The following is an 11,347-nucleotide window of genomic DNA, read 5'->3' on the forward strand; positions in this document are numbered from 1 at the left end:
CGTTTAGCAGTACAAGAATTGGGCGGTTGACGAATGTAAACACTTCGAGGTTTACAGAAACTGTTGAATTATATTTGAATAGACACTAAACGTTAGCTGACTGCCTCGTTGTCTGTAGGTTGTCAGGTTGCCGCACTTGGGTCGACATTGCAAACAGCGGTCAACAGCTTTGTGTCTGCGTGTAGGTACAAAGAAATTGGCAGCCGTTCATGATTCTAACTCAGATATAAGTTATTTCTGATAGGGACATAAAAGGCCACTGAGTTATTATGTTTCATTATAAGTCGACGTTAAACTCATCGCGTGTTGGTGTTTCCTGTGGGGCACGCATGGTCTTTGTAAACTGTAAATGGGCAGTGTCAGTTTGTACACTCTGCAGAACAAAGCCCATCTATCTATCTGGGGATGTAGTCTAGTAGTTGCAGCGTTCGTACGTCAGTCCGAAGATCACTTTATCACCGATTCCCACTTTAATAAAATGTATGAAGCCCATTTCAGGTGTCACCCGCCGTGATAGTGCTGGAATATTGCTAAAATTGGCGTGAAACTCACTCACGCGCTCACCGTGTACCTATCTAAGGTGGTCAGCAAGTGTTACATGTTTCATAGACATTTTATTAAATTTCTGACTTTGACAACCATATATTTGTGAAGGAACTTATATTGACTAGGTAAATACCTCTCTTTACTATGCCACCAATGCTTTCTACCCGTGTCTCATATGACCTGTGTGAAAGATATTTCACCTTTACACTTAAGTTCCCTGATACACCAGGTGACAAGTACATGAACGCGAGTACTAAGAACTTGTAAATATCGGCTTCCTTGATAGCCGGGGGAGATCTCATGCTCCCTGTAAAGGATATCACGTGTTTTGATACCATCAGTAGCATGCTACCAATAAACGGTGATTAGATATCGTAGCATTTTTAAAACTGATATCTTTAACACTGCATTTTTTTCAGACTGCAGACTCTCTCTCTCTCTCTCTCTCTCTCTCTCTCTCTCTCTCTCTCTCTCTCTCTCTCTCTCTCTCTCTCTCTCTCTCTCTCTCTCTCTCTCTCTCTCTCTCTCTCTCTCTCTCTCTCTCTCTCTCTCTCTCTCTCGGTATATACTGTATCAAAAATTCAAGTCTGAGATAATCAAGCTCCTAGTCATCACAGTGATTCCAGTATCAATAATAACAGTAATTTCCAACGCAAGTAACGTCCGTCATGTTTACAGTCGCCATCTTGGATATTCTGACGTCACATTTGTGTATCATGTGACTTTAGGTCGTCTATAAATAGAGCTGTCAAGGTTAGCGTCCGTTTTTCAGTGCACTTTTTAATTGTGATTTAACATCATTCTTACTTGTATCACATTTTGACAGCTGTCGGAGATGTGGCCTCCTTGTCATTCATTTCGGATCACGTGACTTCCTGAATACGTTGCTTACATTATTTGGATCAAGTTCCGGTTGCTGCAAGTTCACACACTTTCCAGTTTCAAAGTTTATTGTACAGTTTAATTCATCAGTTTAATTCATTTAACAGCCAGGACTCTCAATCAAGACTGCCATTCAGCATTGCAAGACTTATACAACCACGAAGACACGGATTGACAAGCAAATATCCAGTCCTGATGACAGTTTCGAGAAAGTGTATTTTTAGTTTCGTGATCATTAAATAAAATCGTGATTGGAACTTTATCTACTTGTTGTGTGATCCTTCTGCATATCGCCAGTTTCTTCATTCTTTGTCTGTTAGGTCCTTGTGATATATTTTCACTGAACTTCGTCTCCGAAACCTGGTATATATTTTGTCACATTTTGTGACTGGTGGCAGCATCCATTATATTTGTGTAGTTTGTCTACTAGTATTTTTTACTAGTCCTTGGCCATTCCGTTACAATACATTATACATGTTAAGCATGTTCCCTAGAGTGTGTGAATTTTATTCGTTTGAGATTTCCATGACAACACATTTGAAATTGACTGAAATTGGTGTTTGTACTCTTTTCCGGATCTTTAAACTTTTAGCAGAACTTTAAAACTGTTCACTATTTCTTCTACTTATAACATAGATGGATTTGATGTTATTGTGCCTTTTGGTAGGTTTGGTATCTGAATAAAATATTTCTTTTGTATTTCCATGGCAACATCGACTGAATTCGGTGGTAGTGTTCTTTTCCGGATCAGAACTCTCCTTCCACTCCCAAACATTGACATACTGAAATCACAATCAGTAGACATATTCATGAAGCGTATTTTGTGGTTGCGGGGGATATTGGTGGAGTGAGTGAGTGAGTGACTTTAGTTTTACGCCGAACTCAACAATATTCTAGCTATATGGAGGCGGTCTGTAAATAATCGAGTCTGGACAAGACAAGCCAGTGATCAACAACATGAGCATCTATCTGTGCAATTGGGAACCGATGACATGCGTCAACCAAGTCAGCGAACCTGACCACTCGATCCCGTTAGTCGCCTCTTACGACAAGCACAGTCGCCTTTTATGGCAAGCATGTATTGCTAAAGGCCTATTCTACCCCAGGTCCTTCACGGCGCAGATACTGATGGATACGTGAGCATCTGATGTCTATGTTACGATCAAATGCTTGCCGTGGTCTGGAAACGTGTGCACACCTTGCCGAAACGCAGCTTAACACGATGAAAACTACAGGGGTGTTAATCGCATGAAAACTGATAACGGCACGTGCATAATTCATTTTTTAACTGTTGGTTTGTTGAGTTCATAATGGAAACCTCTCGTTCAGGTATGGAGATTTTGCATTACGCAAAACATTTTTCTCAAAATATTAATCATAAGTTGTAATCAATTCTGGCTTTGATGATTTACTTAAAGGTCACATGCAACCAAAAAATCAAACACAATTAAAACACATTTATCACTTATTCATGACATACAGTATGCATTGCTTCTTTTCAAAAAACAAATAAACAAAATCATAAGCGTACAATCGCGATTCAAAAATGCAATATTTTGTACTTGGGCTTACTTCCCCCGAAACGAAGCCCTAGGGAGACCGAACCCAGTCATAGTGGGTGGACATGCACTCAAGTGTAACGACGGCTTCCGATTGGCTGTTTTATTTGCTGATATGCTGAGAGTTCATTGTGTGTACAGAAAGATGATCTGTTTGATGGGCACTTTACAAGTATAGCCAGTCATAAGAAAGTAAGATTCTTTATGGATAACAACTTCTTTTTGTGTACTTGATGCGTCGTTTCAGTATGGATTCATATACTGTTGTCAAACAAAATCATATACACTAAAAGAAGTCGTTATCCATGAAGAATGTATATACATGTAGAGATGTTGGGTTTGGAAAATACATGTTCTCTGAATTTGCGCTCGATTCAATCAAAAATCATGTCAGTAGAGATAGTAAACTACTGCGTGGCTGGAATCTGTCATTCGTCCAGATATAAAGCAAGATTTGAAAGTGACAAGAGTTTGCACCAGTTTCCGTCAGATCCAGTCATCCTAAAAAAAAAATGAATGTAGTTTGTTTGCAACCCACAGACATAAAATCATGTCATGTGTATCATATGTGCCTATTTACATAATGTGGCAGACACGGGACTCGGGTGCACGAGTCATAAATCAACTTATTTTCTTTATATCGTATAGTCTGATAGGTGTTAAGTTCAAATTGCACGGGGTCAATGATTGAAGCTGTGTATTGCATGTTTTTGTCTTTAGCAGACAGGCAGACAGACATATATAGGTGTGAATAAACCAGACACTGAGCTTTCTCTGTGACAGAGACTGCTTACCACAATCAACAAATTGTTTTACGTAACGAGTAGATTATTTAATTGTTTGTGTACACAACCAAGATTAGACTACTGCTCAGGACCTCAGACGCTGGGCATGCATACTGTTTCAAGCTCCGCGAACCTATTCACTGCGCATGCGTTATGGACGCAGCGCAGCACAGCTCTTGAAACCAGTTTTTTTCCCCAGCGCTGGGGGGAGGGAGGGGAATTTAGTGAAACGTTTGAACTCTGATTTCGCGTGCTTTTTTTCATTGCACTTTTTTTTTCAACTTTATAGGTTGAATTGGCATTTTTCTATGATTTGTTTCGGTAAGTGCATACCGTAAGGTACCAGAATCTGCAAAGTTGTGTTTTACGTTGCCTGTGACCTTTAATACTAAAACCAAAAGACATCCCACGTTTTGATTTAAACGTTACGACATTTCCTCTGGTTCAGATGATTATTTATTTGAAGCAAGTCAGGTTATTGACGATAGCTTATATAATAATGAACTGTCTAACAAACGTAAGCCATCTGGGCACATTCTACAGAAGGAACTGCAGGCATTGGTTCCTGAAATAGTTACTGCTGAAAATAGATGCCGTTTTTCCGAACCGTTGACAGTTTCTGACTTCAGTGAGTTATTTAATTTATCTTCTTCTACGGTTACTGAAATCAAAAGTATGTGGGCTGTCAGACTCTCAAGCATGGGTAGACGAGAGGAAAGCAAGAGAAGATCCTAGTAGTATTGACTTAAACTGAAACATTTTGGAATTAGCAGTGAATGAAAGTGAATTGACCAAAAGATAAATGTATTTTTGGACGGAGGTCAGGAATCGGAAGGATGAAGAATATCGGGACAATGCACTGTATGAGGTTATTGCCTCACTTTAATTCTTTCTTCGTCGGAATGGAATTCAAATAAAGGTTTACGAATATCCCTTATTCTCCGGACTTAGAACCTTTTTGGGCACCACAATGAAATCTCTAGCGCGACAGGGAGTTGGGATTGATAAGAGACAGGCTGCTGTGATAAGTGTTGATCAGGAGAGTGCGTTATGGAAAAGGAGAATTTTAGGTGAAGACACCACTAAAAACTCCTAGACACTCTAGTGTGTCTGACATGTTTGAACTATGCATCAAGAACTGGGGATAAACCAGCCGATACCAAAGGTGGATGTAAAACTCTTAGGTACACAGAGAATGTTTCCAAAAGAATCAGAAAAGGAATATAACACCGGCGCATGGAAAACAAATCAATAAACGTATTCGTCAACAGAGGGCGACCTAAGAGATGCCTAATTCGCCTCTACGAAAAGTACATGTTACTTTTGTGAGTAATAAACAGTATTACTATCATATAATTACACGTGAATATTTTAGTTTGATTTGATAATGTTATTTAAAAATACATGCTCTGGTCTCGGTCGCTACTTAGACCTGACTAGTTAACATACGTTAAACCCAGTCTCACTCACTGATAATTGATATACACAAGAAGGCAATGCAATTGCGACTCTCAGAAATAGTTAATTCTATTTTTGTCTTTGTTTATGATATTGGAATTACTGATACAATGTAGTGGCATTTTTTGTAAATTGTTGCTGAATGGGCAAGATGATATCGATATTACAACTTCTTATTTCTCTTTTATTCTACAGATGGCAAGTGTTCTGCTTTCTATCTCCGACCACCCAGATTTGTGAGAGATGGCACGTGATTTCCTGACTGTCCTATTGGTAAACATCCTTTCAGAAGAACAGTCGGGCGAATGTGCAAACTTGCTGGGTTTGCAGGATTCTACTCCAACTACTCACTGAGAGCAACCACAGCTACACGTCTCTACGACGCCAATGTAGACGACCAGCTTACTGTGGAGAGGCCGGGGCATAGATCTGTAGCCATTAGGCGTTAAAGTGAGTGAGTGAATGAGTTTAGTTTTACGCCGAACTCAACAATATTCTAGCTATATGGCGGCGATCTGTAAATAATCGAGTCTGGACAAGACAAGCCAGTGATCAACAACATGAGCATCTATCTGTGCAATTGGGAACCGATGACATGTGTCAACCAAGTCAGCGAACCTGACCACTCGATCCCGTTAGTCGCCTCTTACGACAAGCATAGTCGCCTTTTGTGGCAAGCATGGATTGCTGAAGACCTATTCTACCCCAGGACCTTCACGGGTCATTAGGAGTTACAAGGTGTGTATACAGTTATTCTTTATCGCCCCCAAAACAGTTTTACATCAGTAGTTCTTTCGGCGAAACATAATGTAACTACTTTAAATATAATATGTCGGCACAAATGTTCCACATTTCAATTTTTGGGGGGCATTGTCCTTGTGCATGTCGACACAGACAGCAATTCGTCTGTGTTAAAACACTGTGTAGTAACACTGCGTAAGTGTCATGAATATTCACTGACTTGCATTTCTACATCTCTCCCTTCGTTGCCATTTCATTCTGTAGCTACATAGGATATACTAAGTCCTGCGTAAGAGATCATTAGTCCTACGTAGAAGAGAGTATGTCCCACGAAGGCGTGACATTAAAACCATTTTTCACCGTGGCCCTGTTACACTTCCGTAGCTTTACACTAATATACCAAGTGACAAGTTTTATGGTATTTGAGATTTGGTACTGATACATGAACAATTGCACTCAGTGCACATACCGGTGTATCATACATTTTAAAGGGGACAGATTCTTATAGCAGTATTCAGGTAAAACAGTTCTCTGCTTGCCTTTTAACAAGGACAAATAAATAAAACGTGATAATCGTCTTCAATGAACTCCAGGGGACATTTGTACACAACAGTGTATTGGGGTTATAACAGCACTTAAGTCTAGCTAACTGAACTTTCAGTTTATGAGGTGACTAGCGAAACACACAGCATACCCTCTACAGGTCTTTTTCAATTCAAGATTACACTCTTCAACATCCAAAACATATTTAAAACAACTATGATATTTTAGAAAGGATGCCTCTGAGATCTTACCATGCCAGTTTTGAAACTGTATGTCTCTGCACCTTTGTGAAAACAAATTCACGAAACGTTAACACTACAGCAATCTTGAATGAACCATACGTACGAAAATCCATTTTCAAACAATAATATTTGAATACGAGAAACCCAATAAATCTATTCTGTTCATCAAAATGTTTCAGCATATTTCTTAGCCCTGGGATATCTTGATCTATTGATTCGAATAAGTCTGCACCATTATGTAATACAACGACTATAAAAGATGGCGCACATGGATAACGTCTGCCTGTATCACCAAGGATTGCATTGCTTGATGTATGGTCCCAAACTCTGTTCGTATAAGAGAATCGGAGAAAATTTAGAATAAAATATTTTAGGTACAGAATGAAATGGTAACGACGGGGGGAGATGTCATTGATCTGTAAACATGAAACAGAGCCTGCTTAGCCTGAAAGACCGGACCTAACCGTACCTGACACATATAAGCATTCGTGATGCAAGTTTGTCCAAATGATAAATGATCTGTCTTTGTCGCCTATTTATTTTATCGGCTGCTGAAACCTTCCTAGGTACATGACTTTTTTGGATCCAGATTCACACTCACTTGACATAATGCACCACCCTGAAAAGTTTTCCCTTACGAGCCAAATCAAGATTGTTTTCACCTCGTTCATCGCTAAGCTATAGATCAGCTCCATGTTTTACGAGTAGTTTCACCACTTTCTTATGGCCATGTTGGCCTGCTACCATCACTGGTGTCCTCTTCGCCATATCCCTGCTGTTGATGTCCACCGAGTTTAGTGAGAGGAGATATTTCACAACGTCAAAACGTCCAGCGGTACACGCACAGTGAAGGATGTTGTTCCCACGTATATCACTTAACAACAGATTAGCGCCATGTTTTACGAGTAGTTCCACCATTTTCCTATGGCCATGCTGAGCTGCTGCCATCACTGGTGTCCTCTTCTCCATCCCCCTGCTGTTGATGTCCACCGAGTTCAGTGAGAGGAGATATTTCACAATGTCAAAATGTCCAGCGGTACACGCACAGTGAAGGATGTTGTTCCCACGTATATCACTTAACAACAGATTAGCGCCATGTTTTACGAGTAGTTCCACCATTTTCCTAAGGGCATGCTGAGCTGCTGCCATCACTGGTGTCCTCTTCTCCATCCCCCTGCTGTTGATGTCCACCGAGTTTAGTGAAAGGAGATATTTCACAACTTCAATATGTTCTGCGTAACAAGCATAGTGAAGGGTGTCATCTCCATCTATATCACGTAACAGCAGATTAGCTCCATGTTTCACGAGTAGTTCCACCAGTTCCCTGTGACCATTTTCTGCTGCTGTCATCACTGGTGTCATCATCAAAAAACCCCTGCTGTTAATGTCCACTGAGTTTAGTGAGAGGAGATATTTTACTACATCAAGATGGCCTTCGTAACAGGCTATGTGGAGGATGTTGTTCCCATCCATATCACATAGTACCAGATTGGCGCCATGTTCTACGAGTAGTTCCACCACTTCTTTTTGACCATTTTCTGCTGCTGCCATCACAGGTGTCCTATCTTCCATTCCCCTGCTGTTTATACCCACTGAGTTCAGTGACAGTACATATTTCACAACGTCCACATGTCCTTTGTGCGACGCCAGGTGAAGAATGTTTTGACCCTCTTCATCTCTGAGTGAGAGATTAGCTTCATTCCTCAGTAACCATTCCACAATGTCTTTACTTCCCACTTTTGCTGCTACCATCATAGGTATCCTAATTTTCCATCCCCCCCTTTTTAGATCCACCAAGTTTAGTGAGAGGACGCAATTCACTGCATAAAACTGTCCGCTGTAACAGGCACCATGTAGGTTGTTAGCAACCTTGAGAGACAGGTCAGTTCCATGTTTTACAAGTAATTCCACTACTTCTTTATGTCCCTGTTCTGCTGCTACCATTACTGGTGTCCTCCTCTTCCATCCCCTATTGTTAATGTCCACTATCACTGGAGTCTTCTTGCGGGGCCCCAGATTGTTGATGTCAAGCATCCCATGTGAGAGGATGTACTTCACCACCTCCGCATCTCCTCCCCTACAAGCGCAGTGAAGGATGTTGTCACCTGTTTTATCCACGAGTGACAAGTTAGCTCCCTTGCCTACAAGCAACTCCACCACGTCTTGGTGTCCGTTCTTTGCTGCCAGCATCACAGCTGTTCTACCACACCGTACTCTATCATTTATGTCCAACGTGTTTTTTGAAAGGATATACTTCACCACCTCTTTATCTCCTCCAAGACAGGCTGCATGAAGTATGTTGATGCCAAATCTATCGACGCGTGACACGTTAGCCCCATTACTTACAAGCAGTTTCACCACTTCTCTATGTCCCTCACTGGCTGCCCACATCACCGGGGTTTTACCAGTCCCCTCGTGACAATTAACGTCCTCCTGTCCCTGTGACAGTAGGAATTTTACCCTTGCCAGATCTCCGGTCTTTGAGGCGTTGTGAAGGTCACATAGTGATGGACCTGTAACATAACATTAAACTCTATGTAAATCGTGGACGGCAGTTTGGAAAGGACAAGATCAATATTGAAGGACATCGTATTATATCTGGAAATAATGGCGTAAGTGCTTCATTAGGCTGGCACAGTGTTTATGTGACAATTATGATAAATAAGTGCGAGATTTAACTTCACCGCTGGAGTTTTTAGTCGAGTATGGCCGCCATAGGAGGCGCCCATCTTAGCGCCCGTCTTGAATCATACCTTAAACTACCAATGTGCCAAATTTGGTGCTTTTGGAAGAATCAGAGCCAAATGCCCTGAAAATACATCTACGCTCCCTGACTAGGAGCATTTCCTTGACTTGTTATTTCATTCTCAGGGTTCAAGGTGGATTTAACGTGGCGAATGACTGCTTCCTATGTGTAAGTGTTCCTGGACTGGAACAATCATCATTTCTTGCCGTGAGGGGTTACAGATAGTAAAACAAACGCTAATCCAACGAATACGTATTCACTGGCCATGGCCTAAGAGTTGACGAAGCGCTGGCCCTGAGTGCCGTTCACCCTACGGTCAAGAATACGTGTGGACCAAGGTGTGGCTGTTGCTTGTAATGCTGTATGATCCGCATTATCCTACTTCATCCCGATGGCAGCAGTTGAAGATCACGGAAGACGTTGGAGAAGAATTTAAGTTTCCATCAAAATGTACTTGTTATTAGTCTATAGAAATACCCCTTGACAAACACTTGTGGTCTGAAAAGATTCACACTTGAGATTATCAGCTATTGCAGATGATTTGAGAGCTTGGTTCCTGTGATTAGTTCCTGGTGTAACTCTGGCAGTAAAAGGGGACACAGTGTTGATGATTCCGAGGATGATGATGGTCAACGTGATGTGTCTTTGTACAGTTCATGGTTTACTCCTCTGATTCATACACTTACCTTCTACACAGACCTTTCCACAGCCGTCATCCAAACATTGCGAACTCTGATGGCAAACCTTAGATCCACAGGATTCAGTGAGGACCTTTAGAGATCAATACTATCAATATAATGTCAACGCGGCCTCATGTTTACAGACGAGTGGGTATACTATGTCAGTGTAAAAAGACATCGCTCAATATATGTCGATAAACAATTTTTAACAAGAGGGCATAGGATGAACCTTATCTCAAAATATGCCAATAAGAGACTTTGTACGACAGCCATAGGTTGGAATTTGGCTCAATATATATCGATATAGATCGACAGGCACAGAATGGGCCTTATCTCAAAATATGCCAGTATGGGACTTTTACGTCAGATATTGGGTGGACCGTATCTAAAAATAGGTCGATATAGGACCATAATGACAGGCTCATAATATGTCGATACAGAACTTTTGATAAACGGCATAGGATGGATCTTATCTCAAAATAGAGAGTGAGTGAGTGAGTTGAGTTACAAGTGTATCCTCACATCGGCAATATTTCAGCCATATCGTGACGAGAACAGTTGATTTTATATTTGATAATCAATGGTAAATTGTAAAAACCTGTCAACGGATAGTGAAAGAACCAGACTATCAAAGAAACGCATTTAAAACTAGAAATGAAATCTAAAACAATTTCAGTACAGAGAACAATACAGTATAGAAACAGTGAGTGAGTGAGTTAAAAGTTATCGTCACATCAGCAATATTTCAGCCATACAGTGACGAGAGCAATTATTGTTATACATAATAGTGAACAGTAAATAGTAAATGGTATACATTGTGTCAGCGAAGGACAGTAAAACAACTAGATTATCACAGATAGATTCTTAAAACTAGTAATTACATCTAAAACAGTTTTAGTATAGAGGACGATACAACATAAAAATAGGTTCTAGATCGCCAACAACTGAAGGTAGATCACCATACCAGGGACCATGGGGACTTACAGTACCTTTGCTACATGCATGGACCCTAGCTGGATTAACACCACCCCTTCATCCCTAAGGCGATTGTACGAAAATTTAGGCACAAAATTGAAGGAACGATTAAGAATAATAGGTTGTTTAAACTCGGGATGACAATAATTTTACTACACTTCAAACGTCTTTGAGGGCACAGTCACTAACA

At 40.7% G+C, this 11,347-nt stretch overlaps 1 protein-coding gene across 1 annotated transcript; it reads right to left on the bottom strand.

The window, feature by feature from the left end:
• Positions 1–7,434: 7,434 nt before the first annotated feature.
• On the bottom strand, positions 7,435–8,946 carry LOC137287769 (ankyrin repeat domain-containing protein 50-like). Its single transcript, XM_067820156.1, has one exon. The coding sequence runs from the start codon at positions 8,944–8,946 to the stop codon at positions 7,435–7,437; it is 1,512 nt and encodes a 503-aa protein (XP_067676257.1).
• Between the last annotated feature and the right edge of the window lie 2,401 nt (positions 8,947–11,347).

Source organism: Haliotis asinina, chromosome 6, assembly GCF_037392515.1.
Source record: "Haliotis asinina isolate JCU_RB_2024 chromosome 6, JCU_Hal_asi_v2, whole genome shotgun sequence".
Taxonomy (NCBI): Eukaryota; Metazoa; Mollusca; class Gastropoda; order Lepetellida; family Haliotidae; genus Haliotis; species Haliotis asinina.

Coding starts and splice junctions, on each gene's coding strand:
- LOC137287769 (XM_067820156.1), bottom strand. CDS start 8,946: ATGCTGGCAGCAAAGAACGGACACCAAGACGTGGTGGAGTTGCTTGTA.